Consider the following 16074-nt stretch of genomic DNA (forward strand, 5'->3'; position numbering starts at 1 on the left):
AGTGGCGTCAGACACTACAATGATCCACGGGATGGCGGTCGCGTCGAACGCTCCCGGAAGCCACGGAGACGGACGGCGGCGCTCGAGCTCACGGAGACCGGTTGCTGCGCCCTCGGAGCGCGGACTCGACTCACCCGGATGCCGAGTCGAATCTCGACTCTGAGTCACCCGGATGCCGAGCCACTCGCGCCCGAACCTGAGAGGTGGCCGCCGCGGCTCGGAGACCGGCCGCGGCGTCGCCCCGACTCAAGGCCCCACGCGGGCTGCTGGCGCGCCAGCGGTCGGCGCGCGTTCACTGAGGGCGGAGCAGGGCGCGGTGGACTCGGCTCGTGTGGATGGAGCGGTTCCCGTGGCGTTCGCGGCGCACTGCCAGTCGGTGCGATCGGCGCGTGACGGCGCGGGCTGCGCGCAGGTGCGGGAAGCCGTTCTCGGCCAGCTCGGCCTCGTGCAGGTACTGCGTGTAGAGAGCCAGCATGCTGCCCGTGTTTTCCAATACCAGACAGTTCCTGCAGGGTGAGGTACATGACGTTAGCCGCGGCGCGCCCGTGGATGCTGCACAGATCAGCATATGCCGGTGTAGAGACCCGCAGAAGGCAGCCGCATTTACATTCAACAGCCATTCAGTGTGGTTTAGCACTGTAAAAGTGACTTATTACCACTCCTGGTGAACCCGTGGTCTCGCCACGTTGGCTTACGAGGTGCAGTATTATCTGCCGTTTGCGTCATTATATCCTTCGTGGAATAAATTTCGCTCCTTTGGTAGCATCAACAGTGGTGGCCAGGCACAGAGCTCGAGTTGTACCTCATCAAGCGTCGCGGACAGTCTTTGTACCGGTGGAGAGTGACCTCACTAACGGTCTCCAGCAGCGGTTGTAGGCTTGTAGGCGAAATGTTCTCCGAGATGACGCAGAGAATGTTCTGGAGGTTACCTGCCAACCTGAAACAGAAACGTCGTCATCATTGATGAAAACAAACAAACCGAAGGTATACAAGAAGCCAGCCGAAATCGATGATGAGCATGGAATGAATACCGTCCCGCAAAAGGTAGTGACGATGACTATCTGGTCAGGTGATGGTAGATTGCACTCTTTTACGCCTAAATCCGCGTAAGTTCTGAGAGAGAGACTCAAATAAACTGACCGCTTTTGCATTGCCACTCCCAATATTGTAAATCCTTCTCACATGTCTACCTACTCAGACTCCCATCCCTGAAAATCGCTTCACTCCCCGTGGCCGCGTCTGGTTGCGCTACTTTCGGTTACGGTTATGTGCAGTTTTATCATGGTTCGGTTACGTTTGTTCAATGGATGTCCCATGCTCAAGAAACAGCACCTTAGCGAGGGAAAGATGGAAGGGGAAAAAAAGAGAAAACCAGAGAGAGGGAGAGAAAGAGGATGCAGCTACAGAGACAGGTATAGCCACAGATACAGTCACAGAGACAGATATCAACACGGGAAAAGAAGGAGAGAAAGAGAGAGGGGGGAGAAGAGAAGATACGGGGGAGATAGAGAGAGACGAGGAGAAAGGAGAAGAGAGACTAAGAGAGAGAGAGAGAGAGAGAGAGAGAGAGAGAGAGAGAGAGAGAGAGAGAGAGAGGAGAGAGAAAAGAGAGAGAGAGAGAGAGAGAGAAGAGAGAGAGAGAGAGAGAGGAGAGAGAGAGAGAGAGAAGAGAGAGAGATAGCGAGAGAGAGAGAGAGAGAGAGAGAGAGAGAGAGAGAGAGAGAAAGAGAAACACAAATCTCCCGTCAGTCGGAAGAGCGACGTACGTGAAGATCTGGTGCATCAGGTCGAAGGTCTCGTTGCCACACGTGTAGCTGGAGTCGATGATGTCTTGCGCCATCAGATTCAGATGTGCGGCCTCGTACAGAGACACACGGAACAGCTCCAGCAGGGCGTGGCGCCGCTGGAACCGGACGCCTCCTTCAGTGCGCATGGCAGCCGCCAACTCCGATTGCCGTCACAACGCATCCGGAAAACTCATTGCGTCAGAAACCCCGACAACGTGCTAGGTAATGTACGCACAGGATGCCTGTGACGTGTTGGCGCACGCGTCCTATTCAGAATCTAAGTGCAATGCGCATGTGTCAAATGACGCATCGGGTCAGTTCGAAGACAACGATAGCTGCTTTATCTCCGAAGTCTGCATCATTAAGTGTTTGCTATGAATCCGCTATTTATAACTTGCAAATATTAAAGCCGGCACAGAATAGTTGAGCGTGGACAAATCAGTGATCAATTTGCAGCAGGTCAAATTATTTGAATCAGAACTGAACAATTAACTGGAGTGTGAATCGATCAATGATCGTAATGATGATCGATGATCGACCGTGTGGACTAGATGGATTCTTAAAACACGAAGTACACTTTGGATAAGATTTGAATTATTCAACAAAGGCCGCGAATCAGTGGTGAATCGATTCATCTTGCATTGAATTTAGCACATGTCTACTTCCGTTCATCAGCGTAAGTTTCCGAGCACAATTTTTAACCATGACAGATCAGTTTCGAAAAAATGGGTGCGCTTTCTGATGCCTTAGTTGTTTTAGGGACGTTCTGCGTGATTTGAGTCTCACATTCTGAAAAGGGAGCGAGAAAAACAATGACCGAGCCAAGGCGCTCCAACTGTAAAGATCCACCCAGCCAACGAAACTGCGTCGTAAAAGATACGGTGCTGATTCGATGGAGTCGATTACAAGCGACGCGTATTTCGTCCTGTGCCGCGTGCGTCCCCGTCCCGGGGGCGGCTGGCCCTGGGCCCTCCGCTAGCACGAGGCATTACTCACCGTGAGGCCGACCAGATCTGGCATGGACGGCTGACTCTGCAAGTACATGCCGTCGCAGTCCGGCACCCCCTGCGAACAGGGTCAGAGGCTGCCAGTGACTAAGAGCTGGCTCACGCGCCCACCTCTGACAGAACTCTGACTGAATGTCGGACGCGGTGCAGCGGCGGCAGGCAGCGCGCGCTCTGCCACCGTTCACTCCTCCTCTCATAGCAGCTATTTGCGGGGAGTTTGTCAGCACCAGCGGCGTAACCATAGGCATAGCCATTCGTCTTAAAAGAGGCAACAACGGTGCATGGGTCCTTACAGCAACGGGTTTCTCTTGGTCCCTTAAGGACCCAGTTTTTCTCTGCGGATCTTTTTAGGCTATAGAAGCCCTGCGGGTGCCTTAGGCTGATGAAACGCCCTGGGGTCTTGGGCTCCAACGTAGCCAACGTCACATCTACGGGGAGGCTGACGCCCAGAGCTGCCCTTGTCACTGGTCAGAGCAGAGGCAGACCCTTGCCAGCACAGTTCAGATTCGCAGCCCGTCATTCTCCATTCAGCTGGCAGTAACGCCCCAGCTCGCACTGCTATTGCGAGGAATTGCTTTCCTTTAAGAGCTTGCGGATGACCTCGGCACTCTGCCTGAGCGGTGTTGTGATAGGCTTGTCAGAAAGGCCTAACCGCTGGCGAGACATGTGACCCGCCAATAAAGCATTCTGGCGTTATTGGTTGTCAGGAGGCGGAAGTGGTCGGTGCATAATCCAGGCCCAAGATGGGTCAATCGCCGTTCCGCTGCTATGGCCTTTTTGTGGACCTGATAAAGTGATGAGAAAGCCAATGCAATTTAATTTCATGGCATCATCGCTATATCACTCTGGACGTCGCTTTAAGAGATGTCCAGTTGACGTAATGTCGTTTTTACAGAGGCGGACCTTTCACATCAGTGAATGCAGATCCCTTGGCGTTACTCTTGCCCATGTACAGACAACGTATAAGCTAGTGGCGGCTTGAGTCTCGGTGTCCTTCCCCAAGTACCGAACTGTTCAACAGGTTAGATAGCATGGAAATAGCATATGCTTAATGTTCTACCTATCAAACGTCATGGCAGCGTATCTCTTTAATGGAGCGGCACCACCGCCCTGCTGGTAAATGTCGAGTTTATGCGTTGGGTACATTTCGTCATATGGCAACTTGCAACTTGTGACGGAACATAGTCGAGGCCTAAACAAACAAAAAAGTAATGGCTATGCTCGATAATTTTTTTCCAAGCATAGCAACACAACCCGCTATAACCCCAAGTATACATTGTGATGGATCGATGAAGTGTCACTTTGACCTGTGATCCGATTCTGATTCGATCCGATTGCGATCCAATTTGACACCTGGCCTGTGATCCGATTTCCGATTACGGACGACCGGCGGCGACCGAAACCGATTTCATGAGATGTCGGTGTCATCTAACAGGTAAACTGCGGCCACCAGCACCGACTACGGCTGGAACACTGCACAAGACCGTGTAGCGGCGTACCCGGAGGGGGGGGGGGGCTTTGTGGACATGCCCCCTCCCCCTCTATTGGGGGTGGCGACTCCCATTAGCCTAAAGCCCCAGTGCTTTTGCCAGTTCAAGACTGCGGTAAGGTTTCTAAAACATGGGCATCAAAATACGATCGTAAGTATGAAAAGTTCCCCAAATAAAATCATAGTCCCTATAGCGACAAAAAGGGAACTCATCGGCTGAAAGGTTCCTGCACGCCTCGACCTCGCCTCCCGCTGGACGAGAAACGGTCTACGACAATGCGCCGGAGGTTCCGAAACGCAGCACGCACCCGGCCTCCCGCCACGTGACAGGCCCGGCACGCCGGCGGTGCGGGGTCGGCCAGACGTACCGACACGGCGCGGACTTGGTGCAGCAGCGAGCTGGCTAGCCGCAGCTCCACGGTCAGCTCCTCATCCCCCTGGCGCGTGTCGGCCGCCGCCGCCACCGTCGTCGGCAGCAGCGCACCGCTGTGCACCACGTGACACGGGTTGATCAGCTGGTCCAGGAAGCTGAGGTCGCGGACCAGCACCGGGTCGTCGTCGATGTTGTCGGCCGACGCTGGCCGGGCCTCGGACCCCGCTGCCGGCGGGGGGGGGGGGGGGTCAGAGCCGCCTGAGCACGTGCAGGTGGCATGCAGAAGGGAGCGGCAGCCATGCATCGTTCAGTCGCTTTAGCATGTGTGTTAGTCAGCGTATTTTCAGCGAGCAAGGGCACACAAGTTTGTAACTGTAAAGCAACAGCTCAGGGTAACCAACGTCACGGAATCTGACCCATTCGTTAGAAGAAATATCATCGTGTCTGTTAGCCCCTAAAAATTATATATATATATATATATATATATATATATATATATATGCTTCATAATTTGGTCAACAGCGCTGTTGACATCGTCGCCAACTCCGGGGCCTCTCCGCAATACCAAGGTAGTCCGAAAATATGTTACCAGCAAATAACTGGTAATTTATCACGCACTTAGACTATGCTACTTATCTGGAGCATTAGTGCTTGTACAAAACGTTTGACAACGTATTCCATTTGTTATTTCAATACGCTTTCTTAAGCACTCCGAAAAACTGTAGTTCATTACCTACTCTAGGTGGTACCTTGTAACGAAGTACAAACTAATGAGCTGACAGCATTAAAGGAGGATGTTGTTCTAAACAACAGCAATGCGAGTGCTGCGTCTAAATTTGTCGATGCTTTGGTATCTTCATGAGCGTCTGAAGTTTCTGAATGTGCAGTAAATCATCTTTCAAGTCCACCACTTCAATGAATCGCTTGAGCTTGTGTTACACTCACAAAGCGTCCCATCCGACTTTATTCCTTTAACGATCTATAGGGAACTATATTCCTTTCACGCATGCTCTGTTTCACGATGAGTCGCCACGACGGGCGACACGCACGGCGACTTCCTCTGCATGGAACGACGCTCCCCCGCACTAACCGCGCAATGGTCACACAAGCTCGAGGCAGCCCAAACCCGCCAGTCGGTGATGAAATAGAGCCGCAGATGACGGGCACGGCGCAGTGGTTCGCGCGTCACAGACTGTGCCGCAACGCTTTGAGGTTTGGCGGAACAGCTGCCATTGGCCACGTTCACTGCTGCGGATCAGTGGGTCTCCTCTCTCACTTCTCTCGGATCTGTTGGGGCTGCTCTCTCGTGCCTCTGACGTGTTGTCTTTCTGGTATCCCGGGTCTCACCCCCGATTCCCAGAATCAACTGTGCCGTGCCTCAGATAGATTTCTTCTTTTGGATCTCATTTTCTGGTTTCTCTTGTCCTGTCTTTTTTCTTGTATTTCCTCGCAGGTATTCTTTTTCAAGTTTTGTTTCTCGCATCTCTTTCTCCGGGACTTCATTTTCAGGCCTCCTTTTCTGTCTCCTTGCTCCGGCCCTCTTGCTGGAATACTCCCTCGCGGCTGTTCTTTCTGTGATCTTCTTTCTCGGATCCTGTCTTTTTCTCGCTCTTCAGCATTCACGGTAGAGATGCCATAGTGTTAGGCACAAGACGTTTGAAATCTGCTGTATGGGCGAATGTTCCGCGGCATTATATCGAAATCACCTACGAAAAGGCGTCATGGGTATCAAAATGTCTTCACCAAAGCCCCAAAGGAGGCTAAAGTCAGCGGGGAATTCGTTTCATCTATGTATGGAAGACCGAAACAACTGCGGGGTCTCATGCCAAGAACCTGAAATCGACGGTAGAGTGTGTATCTTACCTAGCGAATCTTAAATTTTGCACACCGACCTGCAACGGATAGCGCAACGAACATGCGTGTCGACACCAGGTCAGGCCATGGTCTGGAGTTATGGAACAGAAGGTAGTGCTGTGAAGCAGGTGCGTATGTACTGGCTGATAGCGGGCTTGTGATCGGCAACATCGCTATTCCGTGTCTACCTCGGTGTTCTTTTTATCTGTCCATGGGCTGGGTGGGGATCGCGAAGAAAGCCTGCCCATGTCACTGAATTTGTAATTTCTCCAAAAATATGCGCATGTTGCATCCTCTACCTGCATGGGGAACTTGCATCTCTGCCAGCTCGCCCTGACCCCTCGCGTTCTCTGCTTATGGACTCGCAAAGAGTGGACTTGGAAATGCGACCAAGGTGGAATCAGCCCCACCGAACCAGGGTGCAAGCGTGCAAGCCTTTGGGGATGGATGGCAGCAAAGTGTCTCGGGAGTGTCATCCTCAACGCATTTGGCCAAGTCATTTAGCGTTGCAAGGTATACATTTCAGTTTTATTCATGATTATTATATTTTGGCTTGCATCATCCGATTGCTTTTGTTATTATGATTGCACATCTTCAAGCTCCCATAAATGAAAGGTTTTTCAACGTATTGACGATCGCTACTTGCGTTGGCTACCAATGCTGCCCGATAGGTTTTCTTTGTCAGACGGTTTTATTTCTTGTTTCTTCGAGTTTGTAGCCTAATGCAGAAATACAAGACACTTCATCGGCCTTATGGCCGAGTGGACAGTGTGCTGGATATGGCAGTGAATGCCAGGCCTTGGTGTGCTTTCGATACCCAATGAAGGCATTTGACCAAACCGAGGAAAAATGTTAAATCGACCAGGGAACGACCTGTCCTGGCATTGCATCGCACGTTAAAGATTTTCCCGGTTTACCCCTTCCAGCAAAATCTCTCTTTAAGTGGAATTTCGAGGATGGAGGGTTTGGGCCCGGAGCAAGAAGCGATGTACCGGTGCACTGTATCAATGTATGCAATGCGACGCATAATGCACCCATATCATAAATAATATCATATCATAATACAATACCGTATCGCGATGTCTGTATTTGGAGAATAACAGCATCATTTGGGGCCATTCGGAAGACTGGATCAGGAGCGACTAGAGCGGGTTCAGCGACGGGCTACGCGTCTTCGCAGGAGAGACTATGGTTGCAGTGTATCAAATGTTCCACGGGGGTATGTTGCTGCCGGAAGAGGAGCTCCTGACAGGACACGATTCGGAGGTGACGAGAAGACACCAATGGAAGCTGGGAAAACCTCGAGCTGAGACTTTCCTCCGTCGTAATTCGTTTAGAAAACGGGTCGTTAACGATTGGAACTCTCTTGCACATCCGAACGGTATCGTCTCAGTTGAACAGTTTAAGTCTAGACTTGCTGTCCACTGGGCGGACATCATTTCTGACATTCCGTACTGAACCTGTCCGTAACTTAAGACTGTTTGGTTACCGGACCGGGAGTCTGACGAGACAGGAACCTACAGGCCCAGTGGCCTTTTGTGATTCCCGATCACCATAAAGTAGGATGGCGTAAGGTATCCAATTCAATGCATAATGTATGTGATATCAGCGATGTATCCCGACACCAAGTGTTCGGGGGTCCTGGCGCCACAGAGACAAAGGCTTTTAGTGAATTCTTCAGGAGAGCGCTGCAGGAGAGGGTTGCATTCACCATAGTATGAGCGAGTGGGATGTGAAATCCTAACGACGAAGCAAAAACGCTATACACGACTCTGTTGCAAACAGACATCTTGAAATCGGTCACCTCCATTTTTAACATTGACCGATTTCCACACACAGTCCTTGGGATCGTCTTTTTCGGACCAGCGTAGATCCCATTAGAGATGCAAGTCATTGGCAAACACCAGGGGCCGTCGACATGCTTGTACAAATAACAGGAACTAAAAGTTTTGAACTATATTCAAATAGAAAGGAAAAGCAGGAAAACGTATCAACTTCATGTCTTTCTTATCAACACTTAACCTGAAATGTTTGACAAACCAGCAAAATTATCAGTCACCTGTTCTGTTACGTCAAGGGCAATCATATTTGAAGAAAGCTTCGGCTCCGAACAATCATGTTCACCTGTGCCACAGCGGTGACACACGAGCGGTTACAGATCACAGATCACATGTGACGAGCACACGCCATAAGCGAACTACTCACGAGACAAAGATGCTACAAAGGGTGAAAACAAGAAGTGTGGGGCGATACAAGCCTCCACAATGAAACCAGTCTGCTTAGGTCTGGTTCCCAATGACGTATGTCCATTGATTCAACAATTTTTAGGGGAGCCGCATCTCTACAAATAAACCAATTTTATGGTGAGTTTTCGGGTGAGATGGGATTCATGGGTTGTTCTTTAAAATTTGATCACCGAGAGGGCCTCCAAAACCTTTGTTTTTCGCTTCTCAAAAATATTAATTGTATCTTGTTTGTATATGTCTTGTTATCTTACCAATGCGTAATCATGAACTTCGGTTTCAGCTCTGCGCTCCGTCGATTAGATCATCGAAGTGTTCTCATGTAATCATCTATGCATATGAGGACCATATTGTGGTAGTAAACTCAGTTGCCAAGCGCTTAACTGAGTCATCATGATACAAGCGAATGCAAGCAGGCGGACACCTGGTTTGAACACGATCCGTTGTTTTCCCCCTGCTGTTACAATTACACTGTGCACATGTTTTTTCTTACCATTTCCTGCAAACTTCGAGGCAAGAAAGGGGTACATTCAACCTTTGACGGCCCCGCTCCCAAGTGTAAGGGTTCCAATAAACGAGGCTGAAATTGCATTCCCTAGGCTCCAGGGGATGGGTGGCCCCAGGGCCCAGGGGGATGTGCGGGTACTCAATGCACCCTAAGCTCCAGGGGATTCACGGGCACACAGTGCACCTTAAGCCTGAGGGGATGCACGGGCACACACTGTACCCGTCTGGCTACGGGCCTGATAGTAAGACCGTTTTCTTGACTATGGCCATTACTGGCGAGAATCTTTCAGCTTAAGCCTTGGCCATGTACCGTTAAAATATTTGTTTATTGTATATATATATATATATATATATATATATATATATATTAATATCTAGATTGAGTGTGCGAATGCGAGCGAGGCTGTTTTTTAGTGAAAGCTACGTTTATAGACGTCTTTTGTCTGCTGCTAAGCACTCACTTGAACGTGGGACGATTTGATTTTCTAGCGTAATATAGCTTCCACATGCAGACATGAGAAAAGAACAGCTCGGCGCCGGTCTGTTAAACCTCTCGTTTGCAAATGGCCCATATCTCTAATGTAACCTATCGTGGGCCAGATGCACGACGCAAAGGTTTGTGTAGAAATTGATCAATTTGCTCATGAAAGAAATACATTTGTGGTTGTTTGCCTGTGATAGCTTAGAATGTACTAGTTTGTTGGTGTTAGAATCACATATTCCGCCCACTCATGCCCCTGTGACTGCAACATCCGAAACTCTCTTGGAGAAGTATCGTTGGCTGAAAGCACTATCCCTAGCGGTCATCCAAGAGGCTAGCCTTTGGTATGCGATTATATAAAGCATTGACACGTATTTTGAAGTATTTCATGGAACTATCCGAAAAAAGATTGTTGTGTTCGGCTCGCCTTAGCGGCCAGCCAAGCGTTGCCTGTGTATATCTGCCTCTGCCAGCAGGGTATCTGCCTCTGGTAGGGTTGATTGGGATAGACTCACCTCCGCGGGATGAGCTCTGAGCCCTTGGAAGTGGATCCCTTGGGAGCCTTGCCATAGGTGCCATTTATGCTAAATGGTCTTCGTGTATGAGGCCCGTTCTTAGCCAAAGCGGCCCGGGAACCTATGGCTCCTCACGTACGGCACCTTTGAACTTCGTCTCAGAAATACTTTCGTGCCGAAAAATTGTGTGCAAGTACCGTTCCCGGTTTTTCAGGACAGCCACCTTTATTGTGGGCAATGTTAGACGTCTGAAATCGTCCCTAATAGCCGTCGCCTCCCCCTGGAAAATCGCTAGTACGCCCTGTCTCCTTCTGCACGGGCTTTGAGAGCCTGACCTTTTTGAGGTTCTTGACCATCATGGGTCAGAGCGTCAAGAGCCATTTTGGATATCATCTGAGCGTGGGTTCCTTTCCTCCCCTGCTTGAAAGGCCTCTCTGAAACAAATCCTTTTGTCGGAATAGTTCATCACGGAATTCTCAGATACGATTCATGTCCAGTCTCCTCGCCCCCGGCAGGGCCGTAGCGAGTCCATTAGATCTGACGGGGAGGGGGAGGGGAGGGGGAGGGGGAGGGGGAGGCTCTTTGCGCCTCCTTGGCTGGCCTCATGGCCTGTGCCGTTTATGTGGTCTTAAGTAGCAAATTTTGGACATGGGCGGAAAGCGCGATTCACACTTTCTCCGACGATGGCCCTGACGTGCTGGTGTGTTTGTTTGTTTGTTTGTTTTTGCTTTTTTTAGCTGATGTAGGCAAGTAGCCAAACATAGTTGACATAATTTCATCAGATTTGGTGAATCCTGAGCATACGGTGCTCTTTTAGCTAATTACATAATGTTACTCATATTGGCACCCCCTTTGCCGTTGCAAGCGGCCATCTCTGATCAGTAAGTGTTTAGACCCATGATGGAGGACTCCGCTGAAAGACTCTGTGAGAGACTTTACGTCAAACGACCAATGGCGTCCTCGAACAAAGATTCGAACACGGGTCAGATGCTTACAACCAATATACGCAGATGTGCTTTCAAATTCAACTTTAAAGCACTACTTCCTCTCAAAGTTTAGCATGAAGAAGTCACACATGAGAAAAACTCATGTTTGGAGGAGGCCAGTTCATCGAGCCCAAAATTGCTAATCGCCCTAAATGCCCTAAAACGAGCCTGTGAGACGTCCTTAGAACGATAGAGAAAACGGGAAACGCACCTGTTAGGCGGAGGGCGAGGTACACAACGGCGGGGAAGGAAAGCACGAGATGGCCCATCGCTGACGGCTGCACGTGACGCCGACGACGGGACGGACGCCGCTACGGTCGGCTTTTATACGCGGCGCGCTCATCGCCCACGACACATGAGAGTCACTCACCTGGCTCTGCGCAGGCGTGGGCGGCGCCCTCCATTATTCAAGAGCGAGTGGTCAGCCAGCGGTGTCTGGCACCGGATTTTGTAGGCGGACATGGTCCGTTCTCGTGGCACTGGGCGGTCTCGTGGCATTGGGGCGTGATTTTGGAGGGAATGTTGATATGGAATGAATCGCGATCGGTGTTGCGTCCACTGCCGTGGATGCAAATTGATGAGTGCGTAGGCAGTGGTCTGTGGTTCTGACAGTTCTACCGTTCTGCAGACAGTTTCCAGTCGAATCACAGTGTTACATGTAGTGTACGGTGAAGTGAAACAAAAGCCCCGATTGCACGGCTGACGATTAATGTTGTCCTTGTCTAAGTCCTGTCTTTATGTCGTTTATCGATTTGAAAATAAGTTTTTTTCTCACAAGCTTTTTGGCTACTTTTTCCGCGTGTGAAGCCCTCGTGACGTTGAAAATAGGTGACTGTAATTAACCCTGTAAAGTCATTTTCCGAAATCTGCACCCTGTGGCTCAATTTTTTTTGCACTATTCAGTGGAATCAATTCATTGTGGTGGTGGCCAGCCACTGCAAACGTAGAATGGCTTGCTGTAACCCACTCACCAAATCGGTTATGACAAACAACTTCGATAGCTCGTTGTCCCTGACTTCAGTCCAAGATTTGCACCATCCTTGCCTGACAGAGCGACTTCGAAGCTCTCGCCTGATGATAGGGGTATCTTACAGGCTTTCATCTGACATTTTCAATAAATGGAGCATCAGAACAAACCAGCGTATCGCATGAGATCTAAGTTATCTAAATATATCCAATTGTCTGCCAGATGAATAGCTGGCCTACCCAGGTCACGATAACGAGTTGATAGGAGCTATATCGGAAACGAGACGGAATGCTCGTCCACGGAGCTGGATCCAAATAGCAATGGCGTATCAGCCTATTTCGCAACCTACGACTATTTAGTTTTACCGTACTCCATGCACAAGTAATTCAGCTTCGTCCATTTAGTTCAGAAGACTAAAGAGGTTATAGAAGGAATGACAACCGCAAGTCTCATGGTTTATATAATCCTGTATATATAATACATAAATATAAGATGTATATAATACGGCCGCCTTTGACCAGGCTGACACCGGCAAGCCCAAAACCGTATAAGATGGAGGTCAACGGCCGAGTGGCCCCCTTTGACCAGCCAAATGCAAACATAATTTTCATAGAAACGTGATATTATTGTGGGTCCTTCTTACACTTTTCAACAAAAAATATTGCGGCGAAGTCCTGAATCGGAGTTTCCGTAGGCCATGCATGTTAATTAATTGCGTGCATTCTTTCACCAGTTTCAGGGTTTTCCCCAATACGAATTTAAATACAATTTTTGGACTGCAGGAAAAGTATCGCCTTGCGAAGCGAAAAACGATGGCAGTTCGATACTGTGCAGCTCAGGGGATTTAACTCAACCTTCTTGTTGTCTGGTCACTGTTATTTTTATAATGCCACTGAATATCTGGCTCACGTAAAACTAGAACTGCTTGCATGATGTGTAGTTACACTCATTCAACGGACATTTTTCGCGCCTCGCTGGCGCTCAGCAGCGATTTAAAGAAGTATGCATATGGTGGTCTCATTAGTAGCACACGTATTTTCTATACCACGCTTGCAACGAACTCAGCCTCACCTGGTGTTTCACACGAAGTGATGTATTTGATTGAAGCAGCTGGCTCTTACCCTCAACCCCAGGGTATAATATATATAATATTATATATAATTATAGATATAATATATAATATATGTGTGTGTGTATATATATATATATATATATATATATATATATAATTCAAAGTTAGCACGTTTTGCGTCATGACATAACATTAAGTTGAGAAAATGCTGGTACGACAAACTCGGACAAAATGTTTCGGCGCCACTCGCATCCACGCCAAAACGCTACATTGGATAAAACAGCCCTGTTTGACAGGGAGGAGGGGGGGGAGGGCATGCTCTTCATCCCCCCCAAAAAATAGAATACCAGGGTAGGTTGTATAATTCAACCAAATGAATTGAAGTGAAACTCGTTAGCTGGATCCGTTAATGTAGCTGGATGGTTGCCGACTCGCAGAACGGGGCGTTCATAGTGTGTAGCAGTGCACCCACCAACACTTAAGCGCCAGGTCCCGTCATAATAAAATCGTGTCTGGCAGCTTAGAAACCACCTGCAAAAATATCAATAACTGAGTGGACAATCATTGCGTACTGTGTTTTTGGTACTGTTGGTACTATCATTGGTACTGTTGTGCGTACCCTGTGTGTTTTTTTTTGGCCTCGAGGTCACGTGCCTAGTGTGTAATCATCAGATGTCATATCGTCGTTTGTATCTTACTTCTTGCAGCGTGGATGAGCATTATTTAAAGTCGAAGTTCCTTTTAGTGGTATTCCCCTCTAGGTAAAATTTCCATTTTAATGGCACTCTCCTCGACGTAAAAAACAGATGTTTTTTTAATTTTGCGGGTTTGTGGAAGTCTGTTTTTTAAAGACCGGCGCTGAGGGCGCCCTTAAATGGCATGACCCATTGTATTACCTATTTCGATATATACCATGGCATTTTGCGGTTTGTGTTCCTCTTTAACATCGGTAGCCTTTTTAATTGAATGGACGAAAGCTGGATACTCGTGTATGGAGAACGGTGAAGATAAAAAATCGGAGGTTGCGGGATAGACAGATGCGCCATTGCTATTTGCATCCAGCTCCACGGACGAGGCATTCCGTCTCGTTTCTGATATTGCTCCTACCAGCTCGTCATCGTGGCCTGGAAGGCCAGCTTTTCATCTGGCAGACAATTTGGATATACTTAGATAGCTTAGATCACATGCGACACGGCTGGTTGGCTCTGATTTCTGATTTCGTTTCTGATTTATGATCTTCGGAAAGTTAGATGAACGCCTGTAAGATACCCCCTATCGCTCGGCGAGAGCTTCGAAATGGCTCCGTCGGGCAAGGATTGAAGCTACGGTGCTGCAGTCGTCTGTAATGGCAGCACCCACGCGGCAGGCACATCGTGCCAGGCTTGATAATTCTCACTTATCCAAATGAGGGATAAATTGAGATCAGTTCAGCATGATCCATCATTTTTTCCAGTTACGCCTAGGTCTGTCAAACGTCGGTATTGATCAATGAAGTCGGGTGGGCCTGATAGGACGCTGAAATTACTATTAAACGTGCCCAGCTTTGAGTCACACTTCTGTATTTTTCACAATCAGCGGGAAGCAAAAGCCAATAGTTTCGATGCATGAAGTCAACGTTTGATGAAGGCTCTAGTCAGGCTTTGTTTTAGTGCAGTTTAAGAATAGCGTAAACTTGTCCAACTGTATACTATATACATAGTATACGCTTGCGGTTATCATGCTTTGCACTTAGTTTATGCTATGCAGAGCAATATTTACACAGCATGTATTCGTAGTCAATGCAGCGTGAATAAATAACATCAGAAAGGCGGCGAGAAAATAATATGTGTTGGATATTCGGGGCATTCTACGACAAATCGACCGGAGGATTGCACGGCACCACCTTCAAATCAAACGAAAACACGTCTATAAGGTAATAATACAGTCAAAACACGACTCCGCTTATTTTAGATTCGTGCGGTGCACCGACAAGGACCAAGAAATCAAAATACGCGATGACGTCACGAACCCTATTTTATCAACTTTCTCTAGTGAACACAGTTTGCGAGTATATGATTTAAGAAATAGCATTGGAAAGTTTAATACCGATTTTTTCTGAAGCATTTGTCAATGAAACATTTAGGGTAAACTAGGTACATATAGTGACCTAGTGTGACATTTGACCTGTTTTTGTGGACAACACAGGACCTTCGATTGTCTTTAAACCAACATGAAATCAAGGATCTGTATTGCCGTTCAGACTAAAGAAGAGATCGGTAGGATCTCTGCTAGATAGGTTGTAAATCGAATTTGAGCATCGGTGGATCACGCCATGAACGGATCGCTCGGTATGGGTTGACCGGGCGCGATCGGTTCACTTCGTCGGGAACTGTGACCGATGGACCTGTAGATCCAATCATTTCAATCTTAAGCCCAGTCACTCTGGACAATCTTCCGGAACTGTAGGACAGTGTCCGAATGACAAGTGCGTGTGAATGACCTCATGCACCTGTCGTCTCCCACAGTTCGCGTAGATAGCAACGCCATGCGCTCGGAGTCCTCACGGCATATCTTTAGCCATCATACAAAGTTGAGATTTAGCTCGACACAAGAGAAGAAACGAACGACTGGCCCTAAGTGGCAGCATTTGTGTTCTAATCTGGCTTGGAGACGGAGGAAAAGTTGCTTTGTGGCATTGTTCGGTATGCCTGGAACCGCACACATGCTTTCCGATTTGTCTTGCATTTATTTCAACGCCGGCACCTAATATAGAAGACGAGACGGTCAGTGAGTGTAGCGCTTCATTGCCGAGAG

At 48.5% G+C, this 16074-nt stretch overlaps 1 protein-coding gene across 1 annotated transcript in view; it reads right to left on the reverse strand.

The window, feature by feature from the left end:
- Window positions 1–292: 292 nt before the first annotated feature.
- The window catches only part of LOC119101966 (uncharacterized), a 30268-nt gene continuing 14486 nt past the window's right edge, over window positions 293–16074 (reverse strand). Inside the window, exons 2-6 of the mRNA XM_037225374.1 lie at window positions 4652–4720; window positions 2784–2852; window positions 1767–1903; window positions 803–937; window positions 293–506 (exon numbers count right to left, since the gene is read on the reverse strand). Of these exons, the coding sequence (XP_037081269.1) occupies window positions 293–506; window positions 803–937; window positions 1767–1903; window positions 2784–2852; window positions 4652–4720 (624 nt within the window). The remainder of the gene's footprint in view (window positions 507–802; window positions 938–1766; window positions 1904–2783; window positions 2853–4651; window positions 4721–16074) is intronic.

The sequence above is a fragment of the Pollicipes pollicipes genome, unplaced genomic scaffold (assembly GCF_011947565.3).
Source record: "Pollicipes pollicipes isolate AB1234 unplaced genomic scaffold, Ppol_2.1 Scaffold_2555;HRSCAF=2994_pilon_pilon_pilon, whole genome shotgun sequence".
NCBI lineage: Eukaryota > Metazoa > Arthropoda > Thecostraca > Pollicipedomorpha > Pollicipedidae > Pollicipes > Pollicipes pollicipes.